The 25,571-nt window shown below is 40.9% G+C and overlaps 1 protein-coding gene across 1 annotated transcript; it reads right to left on the minus strand.

Moving 5' to 3' along the window:
- Positions 1–3,394: 3,394 nt before the first annotated feature.
- LOC113108091 (C-type lectin Cal-like) lies at positions 3,395–3,745 on the minus strand. The gene has a single exon (XM_026270908.1). The coding sequence runs from the start codon at positions 3,743–3,745 to the stop codon at positions 3,395–3,397; it is 351 nt and encodes a 116-aa protein (XP_026126693.1).
- Positions 3,746–25,571: the final 21,826 nt, after the last annotated feature.

Raw genomic sequence — 25,571 nt, forward strand, 5'->3', positions numbered from 1 at the left:
CCACGCCCTCTACGTTTGTTAAATTCTATGGCCTAGACATGCCAGTCACTCCAGGCGCTTCTGTCCTCTTGTCCTAAGCTGTGCTCTTCGGATACACACTAGGCAGGTGTTTGGTAGTCTGGTGGCGTTTGCAGCTTGAGTTCCTGAAGAGAAACGTCTCTAGGTTACGTATGTAACCTTAGTTCCTCGAGGGAACGAGACACTGCGTCTCGGAGCCATACCCCCAGCACCCCATGCCGGTGCTTGCTGGTACTTGAAGCTGACGCCAGCTGCACGGCAAGTGCTTTTATAGCTTTTTATAGCTTACATCACCCCGCCTGTGACGTCACGCTCTTTCATTGGACTGATTACACACGATATTCGGTAGGGGTGCTCCGATCATGATCGGCCGATCGTTATACGCATCTCGTCAGTAAAGCCGGTTATCTAATCAGCGGTTAATTCCATCAGGTGTCTGATTTCACATAGAGCAGCTGTTACTACACAGAGCCATTGTTAATAGAGAAGATGCGCAAATCCACTTCATTTTCAGCGTTTATTGGCGCATCTTCTCCGTTAACAACGGCTCTGTGTAGTAACAGCTGCTCTATGTGAAATCAAGCACCTGATGGAATTAACCGCTGATTAGAGAACCGGCTTTACTGACAAGATGCGCATTAACGATCGGCCGGAGCACCCCTAATATTCAGAGTCGCTCACGCTAAGCACGTTCCCCAAAGTGCATTTGACGCAGCGTCTTGTTCCCTTGAGGAACTAGGGTTACATACGTAACCTAGAGACAATTTTTTTCATGAATACGGTCTCAGAAGTATAATTTGATGCAATAAATAAAAGACAACTCTAGATGGCAGCAACTGACTGTTTTTCGACACAATCTCACAAAGCAAGGCAGTGATGACGTATTTTTGTAGGCCTGCCCCCAAGTTAGCATCAACCGGTACTAAAAAATAGGATAGGATTTTTGTTTTTGGATTATTGCAGAAAATAAGACCTGTGACTAACACAAGTTTGATAATTTACACAAAAGAAAACAACTAAATATCGTTTAAGACTCCAGGCTAGTGTTTGTGTTGTCACAATTTCTATAGCTTTCTAGAGATATAAGAGTCATCTTCAAAATATAGTAGAATAAATAACTCCACACATAGTCAAAAGTGTTATGTGTAGGACTGGTGTGATTAACCTTTACTGTAATACAGCTCTTCATTTTGGCTTGGTATGATGCACTTGTTTTGATGTTATTACAGTATGTAAGAGAGCCTTTAAACACTACTGACATGTGCCCAAAACAACTGCATCTCCAACACCTCGTAGTATAGTTTCATTACAGTATTCATACATTTTCTGGGATATTCAGTAAAACAAAAAATTCATCAACACATCTGTTCAGTCATGCTTTATTTTGATGTAGTGGTCAGAATTATATAATGTTAGAAATCTGTCATTCCATTGATGGTATAAATCATGACCTTCTTTTCTATATTCCTTTAAAATTGTGTTGATATTTGTGGATAGGCCTGAGTTAGCTACCACTTCATGTGAGTAAATTAACATTTATTTGACCAAATAATTATAAAGTATGGTGTGCCACACGGCTCAGCGTTATGTCCTTTGTTGTTCTCCAGAAGTTCCCAGCCATGTTTCCAGGAGAACCCACCGCAGCAAATATCTGTCATACACTGTTTGCATCCCTCCTATTTATTGGATACAATTATTTGTAACTATTGCAATCATTTACAAAAATATATATAATTAATACACTCAAATGATCATTTGTTTATTTATTTATTTATTTTTACACAGATGCTAAGTAGTTTTTGTGTAGCTGCTGGCTTTATTGACCATTGTGTAGCTGCTGATTTTACTGACCATTCCTGCCATCCTAGAAACTTGATTGTTGCTTAATTTAGCAACTTTTTAGACCTCACTGTGTCTGACTGAAAAAAAAAGAAAAGAAAAAACACCTTTGGACGATGCATTTCAAGTTTGAAAAGCATCAAGGCATGTCCGAATTTAATGTAAGCTTCACTTCCTGTCTCCTGAGATTTCTTTATCTGATGATTTGATTGAAAGCAGCATAGATGTATTTTTTGCTGTCTTTAATATCACACAATCCTCTGCATTCAGTTAAAACAATAAATAAAATAAAATATGTAAAATAAAAAAATAAGGCTGCTGTAAATTGCAGTGGATGGTTAGTTTATTTGTGGGTAATGTAACATAGGGGTTATGAACAATATAACGGAATATAGCGGAACGTTTCTCACTGGATTTGTTTCGGCGGACCGATTATACTGGAGCACCAACTAGCGTTCGCTTCGCATATCACTACTGTCTATGATATCACTGCAGCACATCGAGCCTCAAGTATCACCTCAACGCAAAACATATAGCGGCTAGCGTGGACTTTACACTTTATGTTGAACTATATATTATTTTGTTGGTGCAACAGTTTATGTTGAACTCTTTATTGTTTTGGCCAAGGTTATTGAGAGTTGGACTTAGTATGTTATAGCCTCTGAAGCAACAGAGAGATGTTTTCTAATAGTCAGTGTTTCCAATGTTCTGAATGTAATTGACAGTATTGTGTTTTACTTAAAAAACTCTTTACAGAAGGTTCCAGCACCTATAAGCTTCCTGAATTTCTGAAATGTACTATTTCTAAATTGTTTCTAAATATGCTATTGCTACACTTCATGGCAAAAATTGCACTGGTCTGGCTAGACTTGGTTGAACAAAAATAAACAATATTGTGTTGCTTAAGCTTATGTATTCAGTCATTATTCAATGGTATACTATAAATCCATGTGAAAAAAAAATTCTTCTCACTGTTCTCAGGTCAAATATTTATATGCGATTAAAATGCGATTAATTTCGATTAAAATTTTAGTATTACAGCATACAGTGTGTCAATTTAATTGTTAAATTTGTTGAGACTGATATTGTTCATACTCTTAAATTAAAGTTACAAAATGTTCCCTTATTACAATTTTTAATGTTGAAAATGTATTACAGTCATATTATTATTATATTTTGAAACTTTTATAATGTATACAACTTTACTACCTAATGTACATGTAGATTATGTTCTGGTCTAAATTACATTAATTCCTTTTATTAGATATGATCCAGATGTTTGCATACTGCTTATGAGTGATGTTTCTGTTGAGTGGAGTTGAATAACGTTTCTGATGGACTCTATAATTAGGAAAAGATGAGAGGGTAAGTTTAGCATCAAACGACAATTTGCACATTAACAGTTTTGCGTGTTTGTTTTAAACACCAAATTCACAGTTAACACAAAGTCTGAACTGTTCTTAAAACAAGGGTTTTGTAAATTTAGAAAACATTACCTTTTTGATTTTTCATGAACCGATTTGTTTCATTTTACTTTCTACTGACAAACAAAGTTGAGCTGCTCCTCACAGTTTCTGTGTGTCCAAAGCTTTGTTTGCTTGTGCAGGGCTCCACAATGAAGGTCTTTGGCAGGACACTGGGGCTGTTCGTTCTGATACCAGGCTGTGTAGTTAACATCATCTCCAGTGACCCAGAACCAGTCCCCTGCTAGATAACGCAGACCAGTCCACACGTATTCAGTTTTAGCTTTTGTGATTTCTGGTAAAGAAGAATTCATCCTGTTCATTGTGCTCAGACTTGCCAGATCATTATAATAATTCCTACAGTATTCCAGAGCTCCTTCCCAGGTCTCTTTCTGATGCACCAGCACAAACTCTGATACGATCATACAGAAGAAGGCATATTTAGTAGTGCATTCTGCATCGTTCAGTTTCTTAAGGCCCTTTTGTGTAAAAGCACAGCCATCAGTTTTGTCTGGTTGATTAGTATCCCAGCTAATTTTTGTTGCATTTTCACCTCCAGTCCACTTCCAGACTCCTGATTCTGTGTACAGTCCAATCCAGGCATTAGAAGGTTCATTAACTGCATATTCCAGAAATTCCTATTGCTCGTTGTCATTGGTGAAGGTGGAGAGGACATGAAAATACGTTTTGCAGTATTTATTTGCAGAATCCCATGTCCTTTCATCCTTCACAAAGAAGTGTTGTTTAATGAGACCGAAGGAGAGTCCGTAGAGCTCCATGATTAGGAGCACAGCAAGTGTTGTCTTCATTTTCATTGAGTCAAAAAGGTTCTCTCATTTGATGACAGAATTCTACATGGTAACACTGACTCTCTCATACTTAAACTGATATACTGTACAGACAATGACAAATGAGTGTGATAATGTGACCAATCACAGCACGCCTTAACAGACAGAGCAAACAAACCGATTTAACCAGTCAGAAAAAACAAACAAAAAACAACACTATTATTTCTAAGAAAGACACTGGGGGCCTGGATGTATGGCATGAAACATGGATTTTACTTTAATGTACTTAAAGCAAGTAAAAAAAATATTTCAAAATTTTTCACCATTTCATTGTGCTTAGTAAATTTACTTAATCCATTTGAGCTGTGATTACGTAAGTAATTTTAGTTGCTGATTAAAAGTACCAAACATGGAATAAGATGTCAACTTTCCATCATGCTTTGCATGGGATCGGATAGGGAGAGCAAATGCTAAAATAAAGTGTTGTTTTAAGCATAATTTTAGCATGATGGAAAAAAATGGGCAGGCATGTTCATGTTTAATGTTCTAAGTTAGTAATTGAATGAGTTTATTTTATGAACAAACATGCTAACAAGAACAACGTTTGCCAAAATGAATACAACCACTATGGAAATGCCTTGGCTGTAACAAGAATCATTTTCTGCCATGATCAAACATACAGTATGTGTAAAACATATTATTTGGCTTGCTAAGGTGTTAAACCTTTACTTCAAACTAATGTTAGTTACATTATTTAAGTTTAAATTATTAAGCTTAACTTAAGTTTGAGTGTGTGCTTTCTAGATTTGGTTTGCTTTTTATTTGCTCTGCATTACCCCTTAAAAAAGGCTACTAATTAACCAATGGCCTGGATTTAGCTCATGGTGTTGTCAAAAAGATAACGGTAAAAACTACACAGAATTATAGAGAAATATATATATATATATATATATATATATATATATATATATATAAATATTACTATCTAAACTCAACCAACAGCCCAGTTGTAAGAAAATAAAGAAAGAAAGAAAGAAAGAAAGAAAGAAAGAAAGAAAGAAAGAAAGAAAGAAAGAAAGAAAGAAAGAAAGAAAAAGAAAGAAAGAATAAAAATCTGTCATACTACGTCACCAGGATTGTTATTTAGAAATACAAATCAAAATTAGTAAAACAAATCTTTAATAGCATCTGGAGCAGAAAAGCATTTGCCTTTTAGAATAATGGGGCAGAATGCAAACATTTAAAGCAAACATTCACTTTTAAGTAAATGCACAGATGCTAAACTCTTAGCCAAGGGCTCAATCAGATGTCTAAATATTTGAAAATAATTGACATTTACTTTAATTTATTCCTTTAGCCAAAACAACTTACAAACAAGAATAATAAAAGAATGAATTAATCTAATGGAGACAGATAGTGCTACCCTGTCAAGTGTACAATAGCGGCAAATAGAGCAGGAATGTAAAAACTACAAAATATTAGACATACACTGGAAATTATTTGTATATCCAAATATCTTGTTTACACCATAAAAATTTATAATGACAAAACAGCAGTACCAATTTAATATGTTTATGAATTATTTAGCCGTACAATAGAGCAGGAGTGTAAAAACTACAAAACATTACACATACACTGGAAATTATTTGTATATCCAAATATCTTGTTTACACCATAAAAAAATATAATGAAAAAATAGCAGTACCAATTTAATATGTTTATGAATTATTTACTAAAGAATGTTTTCCCCTCTTTTTTTTCTAGCCACAAAATGCTTTCTGCGTGTAGTTTTATAATGGTGTCATAGTAACAGCAGTTTTAGCCAAATTTAATATATAAAGTATATATACAAAAGGACTGAATATGTGAATTAGTGACTTTAGGATTGTTAGCTTGTAGATTTGAGCCTGAAATTATGCAAATGTTACAGGCAAAGGCTGAATTAAAATATCATTCATATTTGCATTACATTTCCATTTTGACTAACATCAAATGTTTCGCTGTGACTAGAACTAGGACAATTGCATTATTATAATAGTAATAGTTACAGAATTTAAAAAGTGCATGCATTATACTGGTGTTACCCCCATCATGAATTTTGGTAATCAAGTCTTCTTTTCAATAAATAAATAATAACAGTGCAATAATCAATGTCTTAACTTGGCTTGAATCCACATTTCATTGTGACCTTTTGATACATGAATGCATACATGGAATGATGATGAAAATGTTTCCAATTAAGTGTTCAAATAACAAAAAAGGGGTTACAAAATAATAATAATAATCAAGGCAATTCACTGATGAGAAGTCAAGCAAAAAGGGCGTAACAACACAACTCACAACAATTGAGAGTATGCATGTGACATCACTGTCATCTGGAGTGACTGGAGCTCCACCCTCTGAGTGGCAAAAAGATTAAATGGCAGCTCTGGTTTACACCATGAATGCTGTGACAGAAGACACAAAACACATCTGAAATGAGAAAGATATTTGCAATTGACTGTACAAATATATTTGACAAGAAATCTGAGCTATATTTTTACAGACTGGCTACCAAAAGCTACCAAAAAGAGTTGCAAATGACTCACTGAAATTCACATAAACAAATGGAGTCCAGGCAGCGATGTTAAAATGTTGAATTTTGCTGTAAAATAATATCCTATATATTGTATTATTGTTACGGATTGGCCAGGTTCCTCCACCACAATCACCCAGCGATCACAATCACCTGAGTTCTGACAATACACACCTGCACTCCATCAGCCACTCTGCTTTATAAGCACACACCACGCACCTCTCATTGTCCGGGCTCATTTGTTCGAAGCAGACTCATAGTGCTTCTCTCTGCGAGTGTCACTAATCAACTCTTCTTGTGTTTACTTACCAGTATTCGCTGACGATCCCAGTCTGTCAAGATCCTTTCTCCAGGAGTGTGCGAGCCAAAATCCAGTCAGCCCTGTCAGTGGTGCGTGTGTGTGTGCCATCGGTCTGTCATCCTCCACAACCCCAGTCCAAACCCATCCTGGCAAGCGTCTCTCTCTGTTCCTACAAAGGAAAGAACTGTCATCCATTCACGGGTCGAACTCAAGGATTCCTCACACCAGAACTCTGACACTCCCCCATTCCTGCACGTCCATTCATCCTGCCACTCAGCTGTTCAAAATAAACCACCTTCACTATTGTTTACCTGGCTGTCCGTCTGCTTCCTTAACAATTATAATATATTGTATTGGTATATCATCAATTAAATATTAACCATCTTACATTCTGCATAACTGGATGTTTTTAAATCAACACTGTCAAAAGCTACAAGTTTAACAAGACAATATTGGGCCCTGATGTTTCGAGGTGCTGAAGGAAGTTGGACCAGCCCTTCTTGTAGCAATTAATGCATTATTTAACAAAATATGGAGTGAAGCAGCTGTGCCTCAAGACTTCAAAGATGTGCTGATTGTTCATAAATACAAGTGCAAGGGGGACAGACCTTGCTGTGACAATCATCACATTGCGGAATTTCATTGCTCTCCATTACAGGCAAAGTCTTGGCATTTTCAATTTACGAATGCTCCAGGCTTGCACAAAGACATATTCCACAATCCTGCGTGACCATCTGTATGCAGATGATTTTGCACTGCTGGCACACACTCTCAATGAAGCACATTCACTATTTGATCATTGAAGTATTGTTACAAGCTGCAGACAAGTCAAATTCCAACCCACTGGTAATTCCTGCAGGTGACACAGACCTGACAGCGATTGGCAAGTTATGCTATCTTGGTAGCATTCTCGCAACTGATACCTAAGTGGACTGTGACATTAGTGCTCGTATCGTAAAATCCAACACTGCCTTTGGTCGGTTGTCCAAGATAATATGGGAAGAGCACGGTATTCGTTTGGACACTAAGGTGGCACTGTATAAGGCAGTCATCCTCAAAGTTCTGCTGTATGGATCTGAGACTTGGACCATATATTGCAGACAGATTGCCAAAACTGATCTTTTCCACATGCGCTTTCTTCGTCCTACTGCGCATGTCAAAAGGTAGAACTAAGTCCGAAATACGGAGATACTCCAGACCTGTGGCATTACTGGTATAAAGGCCTTCCTGGTTGCTACCCAGTTACGCTGGGCTGGACACGTTTTACACATGTCAGATCTGAGCTTGCCAAAAGCAGGTTATTTATGGGCAGCTTTAGAGTGGTACATTCAATTCAAACATTACAATGATGGCCTCAAAACCAGTCTCAAACCGTGCAATATGGACCAGAGTGATCTTGAAAACATGGTCACAGACAAGACCTTATGGTGAACACAGTGCTATACATTTTTTTTTAGTCCAAATCGACTAACGCATCAGTAGACAAATGAAGACGCTGAACGTTAAATCCCCCAAACCTGAAAATGTCTAGTCAGTTTATGTATTACACCTGTGACCGAATATGTGTCTCGAGGATTTGCCTCCATTCTCACTATCGGACACATAAACAGCAACTTTAATGAGATCTTTCGTGTTGACAGCTCAGACCACAAACATTGATATAAGCTCTTTTGGCTCTTTTGTCAATCAGTATGCCTGAGGGGGCGTGTTCCGGTGGTAAAGTGACCTCAGTGCATAGCCTATACTGGACAAGGAACTGAAGAAACATCTCTAGGTTAAATATGTAACCTTAGTTCCCTAAAGGAAAAAAGACGCTGCATCAAAATGCTTTGGGAATGCCTTCAGCGTGACATGCTCTGAATCACATGCGAAATCAGTCCAATGGAAGGGTAAAACGTCATGGATGGGGTGACTTGGAGACCAGGAATTATAAAAGCATGTGTGGTGGATACATCAGCAGCTTCTGGTAGAATGAAGGAAGCACTTGCAAGGATGCCAGAAGTATGGGAGAAGACGCAGTGTCTCATCCCTCTGGGGAGAACAGAGGCCTCATATGCTAGAGAGATGGCATCCATGATCCACTGACTGAGGGTCTGCTTAGTGGCAGGCAGACCTCTCTTGGAAGGACCATAATACACAAATAATTGTTTACACTTCTTCCACAAGGCAGCTTCGTACCCGGAAGCAAACCTCAGGAAATTCCTGTGTTGGGGAAGGATGGAGACATGGAAGTATGCATCTTTCAGATCAATCATGACAAACCAGTCCTTGAACCTGATCTGAGACAGGAATTGTTTGAGTGTGCGAATCTTGAACTTTAGTCGCATGACTGAGAAGTTCAGCTGACGCATATCTAAAATTGTCATGATCCTGCCCTCGTGTCCTTGATTTTTCCTAGTCTTGAGGCAGGATCATGGCAGACCCGTGTTTTGTGTACAAGCACATGGCCTTGTCTTTGGGCCATGTGCTTGTGTTGTCTCGTTCCCTTGCCCCGCCCCCCTTGTTATCCTAGTCTTGTCGTGATTGTCCTATCTGTGTCACCTGTCGTGTCTTAATTGTTCCCCTATTTAGATCTCCTAGTGTGCTCTGTCTTGCGTCGGTTCATTGTGATTGTTCAACTTATGTGTTCCTACCTGTCAGCCTCCTGAGATATCTTGTCCTTGAAACCCCTCAAAGAAGTCTTTTGTCTAGCAGTGAGTGTTTATTTGTAGTTCGTGTTCTCCTGTTTAGAGTCCTTGTTTACCTTGTCTACTCAGTTTTTGTTAAATTATTTAGTGTCTACCCTAGCCCTTGTTTTCCCCCTCGTGGGTTTTGTTTTTCCCCTTTTTGTAAATAAACCCTTCGTGTTGTGATCCCTGTCTGCATTTGAGTTCCTCCTTGCCAAACCCTGACAGAATGAACCGACCACCAAGGAACTCAGCAGGCAGGAGGGCCTCTGAGCTTCAGCGTCAGGCGGAGTTCCGGAGGCAGTGCTGGACGTCATCCCCCACCGACAGGAAGGGGGTCACCCTCCCATACTCGCCCGAGGGGGTGTGGATCCTTCAAAACTATGCCCGGCTATGGGAGTGTATATCCCAGGGAGAGCCGCAGGTTTTCCCCTCGGTGTCAGCCCAGCTGCCAGCTATCCCAGAGGGTCGTGTCCTGGCCGTGGCAACCCTGGGGGATCAGGCAAGTCCCCCCCAGAGTCCTGAGGTGCCTTCCACAGCCTGCAGTCTCCCCATGAAGCGATGGAGACGATTGTCGTGGGAGTCAGCCTCGGAGGCGTCGGCGTCAGAGTCTGCCCTGCCTAAGACCGAACTCCCCCAAGCCATCTCTGATCCAGCTGTGGCCTCTGCACCATGGCCAAGGAGGAAGAGGAAGAAGAAGGGGTCTTCCGGTCCTCCGACTTTGTCTCCTCCTGCGCTGGCGTGCCCGTGCCAGCAGCGGTGAGCGCTGGCATGCCCGAGCCAGCAGCGGTGAGCGCTGGCGTGCCAGCAGCGGTGAGCGCTGGCGTGCCCGAGCCAGCAGCGGTGAGCGCTGGCGTGCCCGAGCCGGCAAAGAAGAGAGCTGTATGCAAGTCTGCAGTCGTGAGAGCGGAGGAGAGATCCGCGGCCGACTCTGCAGCAAAGACTCTAGTACAGTCAGTCTCATCTCGTAAGGAGATGCCAGTTATCCTAGCTGCTAAAGCCTTCTCAGATTATTTGTCTCGTCTTGTCCAGATCCTAGAAGTCCCCGCCAGTCCTGTCTTGTCCCCAGACCCTGTCCCCAGAAGTCCCGAGTGTCCAGCCGTTGTCTCCCCGTGTCCTGTTATTCCCCCGTGTCCCGTAGATGTTGTCTCCCCGAGCCCAGTAGATGTCGTCTCCCCGTGTCCCGTGAGTGTAGCCCCGTGTCCTGTTGATGTAGCCCCGTGTCCTGTTGATGTAGCCCCGTGTCCCGTAGATGTCCCGTGTCCTGTTGTCTCCCCGTGTCCAGTAGATGTTGTCTCCCTGTGTCCAGCTGTCGTCTCCCCGTGTCCCGTGAGTGTTGCCCCGTGTCCTGTTGATGTAGCCCTGTGTCCAGTGAATGTTGCCCCGTGTCCCGTAGATGTCCCGTGTCCTGTTGTCTCCCCGTGTCCAGCTGTCGTCTCCCCACGTCCCGTAAGTGTTGCCCCGCGTCCCGTGTCTGCTCCTGTCATGTCCTCTGTCAGTTGTCCCGAGACCCCTCCCCACCCCTCACCACCCAGACCTGCCCGTACCCCCCGTCATCAGCCTTCGTCCTGTCCTCCTAAGATCCCTACCCCTCCCACCCACCCTGGTCTGTCCCCCATGAACTTTGTGCTCCCGCCTCCTCCCCTTCCCTGTTTGTTTTTTTTGATTTGCCACCCTAACCCGGCCATTGTGTATTCATGTTTGCCGTTGTTATTATTTGTCATGTCTTGTTGGTTTGTGTCTGTGTCCCAGTCTGTCATGTCAGTCATGTCCCGTGTTTGATGTTCCCTTGAGGAGCGTCTGGAAGCCGCTCCTTAAGGGAGGGGTTCTGTCATGATCCTGCCCTCGTGTCCTTGATTTTTCCTAGTCTTGAGGCAGGATCATGGCAGACCCGTGTTTTGTGTACAAGCACATGGCCTTGTCTTTGGGCCATGTGCTTGTGTTGTCTCGTTCCCTTGCCCCGCCCCCCTTGTTATCCTAGTCTTGTCGTGATTGTCCTATCTGTGTCACCTGTCGTGTCTTAATTGTTCCCCTATTTAGATCTCCTAGTGTGCTCTGTCTTGCGTCGGTTCATTGTGATTGTTCAACTTATGTGTTCCTACCTGTCAGCCTCCTGAGATATCTTGTCCTTGAAACCCCTCAAAGAAGTCTTTTGTCTAGCAGTGAGTGTTTATTTGTAGTTCGTGTTCTCCTGTTTAGAGTCCTTGTTTACCTTGTCTACTCAGTTTTTGTTAAATTATTTAGTGTCTACCCTAGCCCTTGTTTTCCCCCTCGTGGGTTTTGTTTTTCCCCTTTTTGTAAATAAACCCTTCGTGTTGTGATCCCTGTCTGCATTTGAGTTCCTCCTTGCCAAACCCTGACAAAAATAGGATGCAACACTCCATCCTTCCTTGGAATAATGAAGTATCGACTGTAGAACCCGGACTCTATGTAGTTAGGAGGGACAACCTTGGTTGACTCCTTCCTCAAGAGAGTGTTTACTTCCTCAGGGCTTAAAGTATTCCGGCACCGTGCCGGATCTCCGGCGTGTGGCTGCGAGGGAAATTTTTTATTTTTTTTTGAGAGCCTGCAGATGCGGTTTAATATTTTAGAGGCCAACTATTTCATCTACCAATCATATGAGAGGAACACAGTTTTAACTAGCGTTACAAGCCTATCAGAAGCAGAGAAGGGCGGGTCCTTACAACAGAGTATGATTGACACCCATACGTCAATGTCACGTTAGCGTTATCAGAGAAAAAGAAAATGGAGCGCAAGGTTATGAACCCTGGGGATGATGTCCTAGCAATAGATAAAGGGCTCAAAAATAAATGGTGCTGGGCGTGGATTGAAGAAAGTAGAGATGGCGAGCCATTTGGCAGTTGGTGCAAGAAACTGAGAGAGCCCTGTGCTTGTTTCTGCACGATTTGCTCGAGGAAGCTACTTTATTCCAGCAGCGGTAAGAAAGTGCTTGCTCGTCATGATTTAGACCCTGGTCATAGAGCCACTGCCCGTGCACTCAAACTTACCACGACATTGCTGGGAGCAACTGTTACAGCTGACACACCGTAGTCTATGACTGACCGTGTCTGCGATTTAAAAATAAGTTTGTGCACATTTATAGCAGAACATGATTTGTAATTCAGATTTTCGCAGCCACTGTTCACCCTGTGTAGAAAACTGGCAGAAGACAAAAAAGCGTTAACTAGCCCGTCGGTTTCAAATCAGCATGCGATTTACGTGAACACTCATGGCATTGCACTACAGTTCAAAAATGTTTTGTCTGAGAAGCTAAAAAAATGCATGTTCTCATTCAATGTTGATGAAGCAACAATCTTGAATATGGATAAAATAGAGCTGTAACCGGGCCTTAAAAGTTAGGCCCGACAGGACCCGAGCCCGACAGGTTTCGGCCCGAACCCCACAAGTAAATTTTGATTGACAGCTTTTTAAAAGCCCGAACCCGTTTACAGCCCGACATTATTCAAATGTGTCCACACACCCGCTCTTTTTCCCTGTGTCAAGAATGAGTAATTTATACATGTTTTAACATAATTTATTCATAACTAACGTAGACTAGACCACTTGAAAGTTGGAATAAAGAAATAAAATAAGTCCTCTGTGACATCTTAACATCTCAGCACTCTAAATAGGCATAGGCTCATTTAGCCAATAAATAGACCAACGCACCAATAAAAATGAGTTTTTTAAAACAAATTAAATTAAGATAATTTTTTAATTAAGATGGGTATTTGGCAATAACGAAATGAAGATAAAGGCTCGCCGGATTTGCTTCGCACTAGCAGCTGACATTTAATAAAAGAATAATGCCAACATTAGCGTAAATACTCTGTCCACATTATGCATTTAAGACTCAATGAATATTTAGTTGTAATTTGAAAAACCTTTACTCACAGAGATTAGGCTAGGTCTACATGTTTTTGTGGAGGAAAATGATTGAATCCACTGTAGATGTCTTCAGCACGCTCCTGCGCTCACTAATGGTGCGTCATTATTCACTTATTATTCTCATTATAATGGTGAAAACTTTTCCACACCTCAGACTTTGCTTTAGTTGCTGGTGCAACCAAAACGTAATCGCCAGAGGCAAGCCTCTGTTACACCTACTCAGCATACATTTTCGCATCTTTCTCGCGCTAATCGGAACACATCACATGACAGCTCGTTTCCCAGACAGCAACATAGTGTTGGCCCAGATCCGGCCCACATCTGGCCCGCATGAAATCCATGTGGGCCAGATGTGGGCCAGACCTGGGCCGAAACTGCTTGCTGTCTGGGTTACCTCGCAAACCGGAGCGCAAGCCCGAGCCCGGCCCGAGCCCGCGTAAGATGATATAAATTAAACCCGAACCCGATCGGGCAAAGATCTTCAGCTCTAGGATAAAATACTCAATGTGCTTGTTCCCTATTTCGATAATGAAAGCAACAGAGTAATAACACAACATCTGGCAAGCAGAGAAGTAAACATTGCCAATGTCCCTAACCTTATGCTGGAACTTAAAGATGTCATGCAGACTTATGGTCTTGAGTGGAGACAAGTTACCAGCATCCTCCTTGACAACTGTGCAGTCATGAGAGGAAAAAAAGTCTGGCCTTGAAACTCAAGCAAGGAAGGAGAACCCATATCTCCTTGACGTATCTGGAGACACCGTGCACATGGTTTCCAATGCTGCCAAGGCCCTCATGAGTCTGTTCACCTCAGAAGTGGAGAATTTCTGCTCCGATGTCTATTATGATATTGAGAAGTCACCAAGATTTTCTCAGAGTTTCAGAGTCTGCTCCATCTTCCTTCCAAGAGCTTGATAAAACAAATTAGCAACAGATTTCTTCAGATGCTGGAGGTGTGCACCAGGCTGAATGAACTCATGGATGTACTGCTGGAGCTAGATCCAAATGAAGAACACAAATACAGTTAGTTATAAATTAAGTTTTTTTTTTTTTTTGTTTGTTTTTTTTTATGTGCTGTCTTTGCAGTTAACCATTTTTATTGTATTATATTTCATGTAGAGTGATGTGCTAGTTTAGAGTGTGGTTAGGTTTTATGTAGGAATAAGCAATGAAAATAGCCACAGTGGTGTGTGTGTGTGTGCGCAAGTGTATATATGTTTGTGTGATACAGAAGGCTTCTTAATGAAGTGCTGACGAGATATGCACTAACAGTTGAGGAAAAGACCAGAGTAGAAATACTTCAACAACAACAAGCCACAGTTCCCCGAATGGGAACACAAGTCAACCTTAACCGGAAGGCACGAATCTCTGTGCTCTTTACAGAGTTTGACCGATTCAAAGTCATGGTCGACATGTTCAGAGGTATCTTGTAGTAGGCTAACTTGTGTAGGCAAAAACATTAGTTTAAATTTAATGAAAGTTAATAACAGTTGTTGTTTTTTTTACAAATGGAACAGCCAGGTCTCTATTACAGCAATCATAACCAGTTTTAGAAGTTATACAAAGTTATATAGAAGTGTTCAAATAAATAGCAGTTTCTTATAAAAAAAAGTGAATAAAGTGAAATTATTTTTAATCTGTATGTTATTTCCATACTTCAAATGTAATTAAAAGATTAGACATTCAATTTCAAGGCAAAATATTCAAATACTTTATTAAGTCTGCATTTTTTTTAACAAGAAATGAAGAAAGGGAATATTTATCTTAAGAAATAAATAGCAGTGTTGAGAATTTTCTCTTTTCTCTTCAGCCGCAAACATTGACATACACTTAAAACATTTTAAATATTTAACTGATGATAACATCTGATTATGATCTGATTAAGATCTGACAAAAACAATGATTGTGCACCAAAATATTACTTCAGTAATTTAAAGTTAAGTTAAATCTTGAAAAATGTCAAGTTTATGTCAAGTGTTTGAGGTTGAAGAGAAAAATCTCAGCATTGCGTTTTTTTTATTTTTTGTTGTTTGTTTTGGAACAGATTAATATTCCGTTTCCTTTGCTTCCAAAAAAAATGCAGACCTGGTCAAATTCGTTACAAATTTTATTTGGAGTAATTTTTCCATTACATCTAATATATGGAAATAAAAGCTATTAAAAGTAATAATACTTTATTCATTTTTTTAAACACACTGCTATTTATTTGAACTGTATGTAACTGTTGTCTTTAATTCTGCTGTCTAGTCGTGACAAGTTTTTTTTAAGCATGTGAAAATGTCAAATCAAAGTAAAAAAAACAATATGTTTGTTAGCGTACTTTCAACATTTCAGGGATTTTTGAAACACAAAAGGTACAAAAGAAGAAAAGGGTGAGTGAGGCAGCAAGGATTTGGCCATCAGAGATGTCAAACAAACTCATACAGCAGGTCAGGAATATCGCTGCATCAACCAAAGCCTCCTCTAGACGAGCCAAACACTCATCCTCCTACACTGGACCAACCAGACCCTCACCAACCTCCTCTGGACCAGCCAGACCCTTAGCTTTCTCCTCTGGACCAACCAGACCCTCACCAACCACCTCTGTACCAGCCAGACCCTCATCATCCTCCTCTGGACCATCCAGACCCTCTTCAACCTCCTCTGAACCAGCCAGACCCTTAGCTTTCTCCTCTGGACCAACCAGTCCCTCACCAACCTCCTCTGGACCAGCCAGATCCTCATCCTCCTCCTCTGGACCATCCAGACCCTTAGCTTCCTCCTCTGGACCAGCCAGACCCTTAGCTTCCTCCTCTGGACCAGCCAGACCCTCAGCAACCTCCTCTGGACCATTCAGACTAGGGCTGCACGATGTGTCGTTTAAGCATCGATATCGCAATGTACGAATCCACAATAGTCACATCGCAGGATGTGCGATGTAGGCTGTCATAGTTGATCCGTTATTCATTAACTGTATGGGCCAGCTGCTCCCCCGCCCTTGACGAATTTGATTCGCAGATTAATCGCACAGCTTAACCATCATAGAGTAAAAGTTTATCATTGACAGGACTGAAAAACACATGCAAGTTTAACAGGGCAGAGGGAGAGAGAGCGCGAGAGAGACAGAGAGCGAGAGCATGCGCGAGAGAGACAGAGACAGAGAGTGACTGACACTCCCTCTGAGTTAAAACAAACCAATATCCCAGAGTAATTCATTTACTCCAACAGTACACTGACGAGAGCGTGCGCAAGAGAGACAGAGACAGAGAGCGCGCGAGAGAGACAGAGACAGAGACAGAGAGCGCGCGAGAGAGAGACATAGAGAGAGAGCGCGCGTGAGAGAGACAGAGAGAGAGCGAGCTGTCTTCAAACAACACGAGCGCTGTCTTGCTCTCTCTCCCTCACGCATATTAATCAATTGACACAATGGTGTCGATGTTTAAATCATTTAAAATGAGAATGTAAGTATGCTCACCCCATTCTTTTGTAAGAAAAAATATCGCAATATATATCGCAGAAAAATAAAATATTGCAATGTCATTTTTTCCCAATATCGTGCAGCCCTAATTCAGACCCTTTTCAACCTCCTATGGACCAGACAAAGTAACCTCTGGACTAGCCAAACTCTATCTCCCTCCCTCTGGACCAACCAAAGCCTCATCTTCTGGACCAGACAAAACCTCTTATGGACTAGCCAAACTCTTTCTTCCTCCCTCTGGACCAGCCAAAGCTTCATCTTCATCCTCTGGACCAGCCAGACCCTCAGCCTCCTCCACTGTACCAGCTCCATCTTCTGGTCCAAATGTCTTAAAAAGAATGAGTTTGCAGGACTTTGTTTAAAACCCAGAAAAAAATAATGGCTGACACTCCCTGGCTCGGCTCTGTGTTCATCTTCAGTTCTCTCTTCAAAGCAGTTCAGTCAGTGTACTGTTTGAGTAAATGAATTACTCTGGGATATTGGTTTGTTTTAACTCAGAGGGAGTGTCAGTCACATTAAAAAAGTTAACAGCTTAAGTCATTTGTGGATTAATAAGTATTGGAGATGCGAACCGTTTAAAATGATTCAGTTCAATTTGGTGAACTGGTTCAAAAAGATCCGGTTACATCGAATGATTCGTTCGCGAACCGAATATCACAAACTGTTTTGTTTTGAACTCTCTCGCGACAGACACGGAAGAGAAGACAATGCTTAATAAAGTCGTCGTTTTTGCTATTTTTGGACGAAAATGTATTTTTGATGCTTCAAAAAATTCTAACTGACCCTCTGATGTCACATGGACTAGTTTGAAGATATTTTTCTTACCTTTCTGGACATGGAGAGTATACCATACACACAGTTTCAATAGAGGGACTGAGAGCTCTTGGACTAAATCTAAAATATCTTAAACTGTGTTCCAAAGATAAATGGAGGTCTCACGGGTTTGGAAGGACATGAGAGTGAGTTAGTAATAACATAATTTTGATTTTCCAATGAACTAACCCTTTAACTTAAAATTTGTTCTCACATTTATGCATTTGGTTGTTATTACAAAACAACTTTAATTTTTTATTTTTTATTCATATTTTTAGCTGAACTATATTGTTATCTTTGCAGATCATTGAGTTGTTTTTACCATACTAACACAAACCTTTCTGCAAACTCTCTATTGATATTTCACCTGGCTCAATCTCAAGACAACATATTGCTTGTTTGTAACAACAAATTGTAGCAATAATAATAAAAAATACTTGAGACCGGAGATTTTCTTTGACAGGACAAAGCAAAAAAAAAAAAAAAAGTAAATAATAATTCAAGGTCTGTTTGATTAGATGTGCACATAATACATGGTTATTTCCACGATGCAGCAAGTTTATAATTTTAGAGAATGAAAAAATATTTTTACCAAGAGTCCATCAAAATATGGCAACCATTGGAGAGGTAGATCTCCTAAAATAAAGTGTCACTTCAGTACTTATATTTCTGTCAGGACCACTATCGTCAAAATGATAGATACTGTAAGGGAAACAGGTCAATTTAGCTCAAAGGGAATCATTTAAGATTTTAAAGGGAATTTGAACAGAATCACTGTTTCACGGCTGTTCATGGAGATGCGCCTGCGGTTCAGTGAACGAGCCGTTTAACATAAAATCTGCGCTGGATACTAATATCCAAACTATAGTGAAAACACTATCAATTAGCACAGTAACAAGATCGGCAGTTTAAGACATTAACTTGTAAGCACAAAACACAAGATACTTCTCTTTTCAATATGAATAAGGCTTTATTAGATAAAGCTAAGACATATAAACTAATCTAACACATAAACACACGCACACACACATTCACACAAGTTGCAGGAAGGTCGAAAGTTAGGGAAAGATGAGTTTAAGAGAATGGAAATATGGAATCCCAAGTTAACAGCAATAAGTTAAATTGCATAAACATGAACAACCATCAATCACGTAATTAGCGCTCGCATTGAGTTCCTCAATGAGGTTAAAATTATATTAGATACACCAGTAAAGGTCACAGTCTGGAGGTAAAGTTACTTGCATCTCCTGTGAAGAAGGAGCCTCGGTGAAAGGGCTATCCCGAGGTCGTTGATTGGCTGGAAGTTCAGTCTCTGAAGTGACGTCTTGGGAAGCCCGTGGTTGTTGGGCGTTGGCTGAAAGTGCCGAGTCGTGTTCGCTGGTTGAAGTTGAATGGACGTTACAAAACTTAACTGAGAACACGAAACTCTCAAACGGGAAAGAAAAGAAATAAAGTTTGACGAGACTAGGTTGTGTTCCTTCTCATAGTAGCAGCAGGCAGGCACGCTGGAACCGCGCTCAAAGAACAATGATGACTACCGCATGGCTAGATGCTACAAGCTAAAGCTAGGTAGCAAAGCTACAAGCTAAAAGCTAAGAGCAGGCATGACTGATAGCACGAGCAATGCTAGAACTAAAAGCCGACATGGCTAATAGCAGCAGCTAGACTAGAACTAAAAGCAAGATTTAATCGTGTCCAAAGTTTTTAAACTTCCTTGTTGGCCACCCCTCAAATGTTGCCTTGACCAATCAGATATGTTCTTGGGGTGGGTATCATAAATCATTTGTTTATCTTACCAAGCATGTGGTTCTTGCCTCACAGGGTCTAATTTTGGACATGATTCCTATAACATGATTATGATATATTTTACAAATAAATGATTGTCAGGACAATATCAAGCAAGAAAATGCGATTATTTGAATACTAGACATGACTAGGTATCCTATAGTTATCAAAAGACATACACAATAAGTGATTATACATGATAGTCAAATGTGTGGGTTACATGTAAATGAATATGGAGTTAAGCAATGGAATGATTCATTCATAAGTCTTTTTTGAGTTCATTCTGGTCCATATATAATGTATAAAAAGCAGTTTCTTTGCCATTCTCTGGCAAAGGGACTTTTCTGTGAAGACAAAGGTTTAAAGCCCTTCCCCCTTAGGAATTTCAGTCTGGTTTCACTGGCTGGGGGGGGGGGGGGGGTCAATGCAAGTATTTAACTTGATCTCCTGGGTTTACATGTGATGTCCAGCGTTGCATTCCAATCACGAACAATAAATTTGACAATCTCTTCTTCGAATTAAAATTGTCAATAATTGTTATATTGGTGTTAATGTTGAAAGCTGTTGTGTGAACAAGTTGGCTGGTTGGTTATCTTGCTTGGTTCTTGTGGCACTAGAACTGATTTATGACTTCCTGAGGAATTCGGCTCTCGTTTCAATGCACACAGCTCTGATAGACTCTTTGATTTGTCTGATTCGACTCATTTCTGCTACATATATCCCCCTTTCGATCGGCGAGGTGTTTAGGTGAAGACATCGTCGATCGCTGGAGAAACAAAGGCAGAAGAAGCAGACAAACACAGCAAACAGCAAGACAACACCTCCATGACAGTTACTGTACTGGTGCAGGCATCAGGTTATTTAGGTACACGTGGTTAAGTTCAATTAGTCAATGTAGTTTAGCACATTGAGGATAGTTTAGATCGTCTTGGAAATTGTTTTTATTTTGATTCATCAATCAAATTTGTGGTTAACTTTGTTTGGTTCTTCTAGGTTGTCTTACTTTACACATTTACCGTTAGTTTTCTAGTAATTTCATTTTCGATTCAATGAATTGACCTATCATGCATGGAGCTCTCTGGCTTCCATTCAGTTTAGAGTGGCTGGCGGATATTAGGCGTTGCGAGTCAATCCTAATATCAGACCTTCGACCCCCACAGGGTGTCTAGGCGTTTCACCTACTCAGGAAAGAGGGGAAGGAGAAGGATAGGTAAAAGAAGAACAAAACAAAACAAGGCTGCTGTGGGTTTTCCTAGCATGTGTCACAACTACTATTGAGCTAGGATGTCAGGTGCAGCTAGTGTGTCGTGAACCTTAACTTAGTGTCAGGTGTTCTACCTATTGTGAGGATGGCTGCACGTTTCTTCATGGATGGTATGTGTAACTTTGTTACGCTAAAAGTTGGATATTCTACCTGTGGGAAGAATATGTTTGTTGACTGTGTTATCAGTAGATGTGTTTACCTCTGGATGTAGGTAATGTTGTGTGTTACTGGTGTAGTGCATGTGTGGTCAGATCTGTTCAAATCTGTGTTGTCTCCCCCTTTTTCTAGCATGTCACTTAAGACTGGCTCTCAGCATCCTTGGCTTGGATGAGGGCGTGTCCATGGTCTAATGAGGGGTCAGTCCAGCAAGGCAGGAAGTTCTTTAGCAGACAGTCGGAGGCAGTTGCAAAACTTGTCTCCTATGTTGCATTCTTCTTGTGATGCCTTCTGGCTGTAGCAGACTTTCTGACCTTCTGTGCTCTGGTGGTTGCTGTTGCACAGACAGGGAATTTGGAACTTGGAGTTGGAGTTCATTTGACAGTTTGTTAGTGACCGAGGTGATGTCCTTTAGTACCTCAGATTTTTCATCAACAGTTGGCCGTGAAAGACTTGTTCATTCTGGGTTGTTGTTGAACAGGTGCTTGTCATCTCTGATGTGGTGCACCAGGTGATCACCGGCCTTCCGTTCTGTCGCTGGTCACAGCGAGCATGACTCAAATTTGTGGTCACCTTCATGTAAATTGTCTTGAAGGAACTCTCTTAGTTGTTCCATGACTTGTTCCGTGTCTTCTAATGGTAAGCGGTTATGTTCTTGTGCATACTCAGCACTGTGCATGTCTAAGTGGTGCTGAGGTGGGTTTTGTTGTCGCTTACCCACACAAGTTGCTCTTGGATGAGTCGGGTGATTACCTTTGGATATCTGGTTAGGTTTCCAGATGTTATCCTTTTGGTTTCTTGAGAAGCGTGGCTGGTCCCATGGATTTTTCCAGCAGTTGGGCTGAAAGCGGTCGTGGATATGGGCGTCACGTTCTCTGTGCTCTTGATGGAAGACTCTGGTGTTGTGATGCCACTGGGTGTCGTCCAGTGCAAGGATTGAGTCTTTGTTGACAGAGTTCAAGAGTGTGGATGTTTTGTTACCTTTCTTTGAGGCCAACTTCTGCTTGTTATAGGCCTTCTGTGTTAGGTCACGCAACTGTTGGATGGTCATGGAGTTCGGACAGGCCATGACACCTAGATGGTGACTGACTCCAGGGTGCAGATTCTTTAGGAAGAGGGTTTTTGAAGTTCACATCCTCTTCAAGGTCAGAGTTGTTGTGTGCACCAAAGTAGGATTGTCGGAGTCGGTTGTAGTAAGCTTGTGGAGTCTCTTGACGACCTTGTTTGGTTTCCAAGGCAGTTAACAGTCCATGTTCAGACTCTGGGTCTGTAAACTCTTTAATCAGGACCTCACAAAGTCGCTGGTAGTTTGACTTGGTTTGACTGGGCTGTCGATCTAGAAAGTTTCGTACCTCCGAACTGGACGTGGCTCTAAGAAGGTATAACCAGTCTCTGTCAGTCACATGAGGTCTCACTTCCAGATGGAATTCGATATCTCGCAGGTAAGCTTGGATGTCGGGGCTCTCTGTGGAGTTCGGGTTGAACCTGCTGATGTTTTTAGACAGCTCGTTGAGGTCTTTGATGGTCATCCCGTGTGCAGCTTCAAGGCCTTGGACGGGAGGTTTTCTTTCGTTGGCAGGAAAGGGTTGTGTGGCGAAGGCAGGTGAGGTTTTGGGTTGTGGCCCTTCACTCCTTTCGTCATATGCCAGTTCTTGGACGTGGAACTCTGCTCTGCTCAGCAGCGATGAGGCTAAGAGATGTTTCTCTTTCCTTGGCTCTAGTTTGTGCTTGTAAGCATTTTGGAGTTCTTTTCTGACCATGTAGAGCTCATCGTTGGTATCGTCTAGTTGTTGGGTCAGATTGTCCGTTTCAGTTCTGTACCTTTCAAGGTGGTCTTTCAAAGCACTGATTTCAGAATTCTTGTTTCTGATGTCTGTCTTGGCTTTCTCCAGTAGCTGTTTGGCATACTGGAGTCTGTTTACCAGGTCTTTCTGAGCAGCCGTTGCATGTTGCTGGTCGAGCTGAGCTGCTGCCAGGGCTGCTTGGAGCTTCTTAACTTGTTCTGTTGTATCCTGCTCCCTCTCGCTGGGTGCTTTGAGTTGATCTTGAACTTTCACTTCCAGCTTGTCTATGCGACGTTGAGCACCTGTCAGCTCCTCTTGAAGGTGGGTGATGTGCTTGTCGCTCAGTTTCAGCTGGGTTGTGAAGGCATAGCTTAGTGAGCTCGTGATCTTGACTAGCTCCTCGTGGTTGTTGTTCTGGCTTGAATCTTGTGTCAGGAATCTTCTCAGGATTAGGATTATTATTAAAAATAATAACAGTTCAAATGTATTTGGAGTGAGGCTGTCTGTTATGCCTCTCAGCCAAATATTCACATCTTCCCCATGGGAAATGGGGTCTGCAGTCTGCAGTCTGCGGCATGTTGGCACGCTGGGGAGAAGAGAGACTGACACAGATCTGTGTGGAGTAAAAGCCTATGTGTGGTGGGACAACTAAGTGTTGTATCAGTGATTGTGAACCACTAGTGAAATGTGGTGATGACTGTGTTGGTCTCAGGGTGTCTAAGTAGACTAGAGATGCGAAGACTTTGTCACTCTAATGAGGAAGAGGAAAAGAGAGACAGAGGTGAAAAACAAATTCAAATGACAAGCAAAATTTCTGTTTTTCAAATGAGGAAAATAATTTTTTCCAATTAAATGTTATCAAAAACATAAACAATATTATTATATTTCTTGCTTTGGACAAAAGAATACAATAATAATTCTGATATCTCTTTTCTTAGTCTGACAGGATTGACACCGTACACCTTTCAGTTGGACGGCTCACCAGGGAGTCAGCGAAGGCGACAGTTGCTCAGCACGTATCTCTATTAAATCGATCTCAACGTTGGATGAGATGCTAAAACTTGGATTGCGTTTCCAAATGTAGGGAGGTTAGGAAGAACAAATGAGAGGATGATTACAATCAAATTCATAAGGATGATTCGTCGTCTTTGGCACGGTATTTACTTCACTTAGAATTGATTGATGGTTCTTACATGTCCTACAAATGTAAAAAGAGAAGAGGAAAGTAAAGGAGAGAGAGGACGGAGATGGTAAGTCTCAGTAGCGGTTATCTGAACTACAAGGAGAGCGTTGTGTTAGTTGCTGCACAACTAATCAAACAAAATAAACTTTAAGTGAAAGAGAGTTGTCTTTCTAATTTATTTGAACTCGTAGTGAGGGATAACAATGTCTCCTTTTAGGGCTCAGGTTTGTCGTTCCCAGGCTAGGATACACAAAAGAAATGGTAAGAAATAGGAAAATTAAAAAAAAATTAATAAATGGGCAAAATATGCAAAAATGAAATTAAAAGAGGAAATTAATACGTAAAACAATAGTGGTTAAGTGTATAACCAAAACAGGAAGAGGGGTAAAACGCATTCAAATAAGTAAAGGTCTGAATAGCATATATTCAGATGGGTAATAAATAAATTAGGAAGAATAAGTTTACTTTAACTTCCAAAGTTCAAGGCTTATTCATTCCTAAAATAATTAGACCCAAAAGAGAATACTAGAAATAAAAGATCATATGAAATGATCTGAAAGGGAAATTTTAAATGCTTCCAAATAAATTTAATGTTTCAATTAAATTTCAATTTGACAATTAATAATTGTGAGTCAGTATTTCCCTTTCTAGTAAAATCAAAATAAGTGGTCTAGTGAGAAAAGAGAGCGATAAAAAGAAAGAGACTAACAAGTGTTAGTTAAGATGTTTAAAATGGTTAAATCACGTCAGCGTTGCCCAAACACACATTATTCTACCACTGGATGGTAATGCTAACGGCTAACCTTTGAGGCTAGTGGCTTTAGTATAGACTTCAATGTAAATGCAATGGTTTCGTTAGCTTAGCGACACCGCAGAGTTTGTGCGCTGCGCGTGCACAGTTCAGAGTTGCTCCGGAAGTACGTTAGGCTTCCGGGTCACGGTCGTCACTATGGCAACCAAAACACATTCTAGTGGATTAGCACATGAATCGTTGCATTGTTGCAAATACAGTTAAGTATGTTACATGAAATGTCGGCTCATTTCAACACTGTACAATAACAACACCGCCTTTCAGTTGGTTTTGCGATGTGGCACTTAAACTCTCAGTTTGTATAGAGTTAAATTTATCTTAATTCAAATAGCAGCTTCCTGCTGTAGTTAAGGGAACACAGTTATATCAATCTCAGCAATTTGAATCCGTGCCAGTTTTTCTGGACACAAACATAAAAGTTTTCCTTCGCTGTTGGTACACAGTTAAAATTTACTTGATCAAGCTTTTAAAACACTCCCATTCAAATTACTCTCGGGCACACGCAGTGTTACGCGAGATTGCATTCACTTTGTGAACGGATACAAATGGACAAACATTGTTCTCTAATGTTTAACGTTAACTTAGGGGAGTCGAATATCAAATTTGATTCGGCAGTGGAACACGCACTGGCAATCAAACTATATGAAATATGAATACGGGGACTTTGATAAATAGATTGAGGAACCCGCTCAAAACTATTCTTTATTCACCGATTTATATCCCTTTTGAAACACTAACAGTTTAGCTCCGTTCAGCAAACAGTGACTGAGATAGCGTTTG

The sequence above is a fragment of the Carassius auratus genome, chromosome 9 (assembly GCF_003368295.1).
Source record: "Carassius auratus strain Wakin chromosome 9, ASM336829v1, whole genome shotgun sequence".
In the NCBI taxonomy this organism is placed as follows: Eukaryota; Metazoa; Chordata; class Actinopteri; order Cypriniformes; family Cyprinidae; genus Carassius; species Carassius auratus.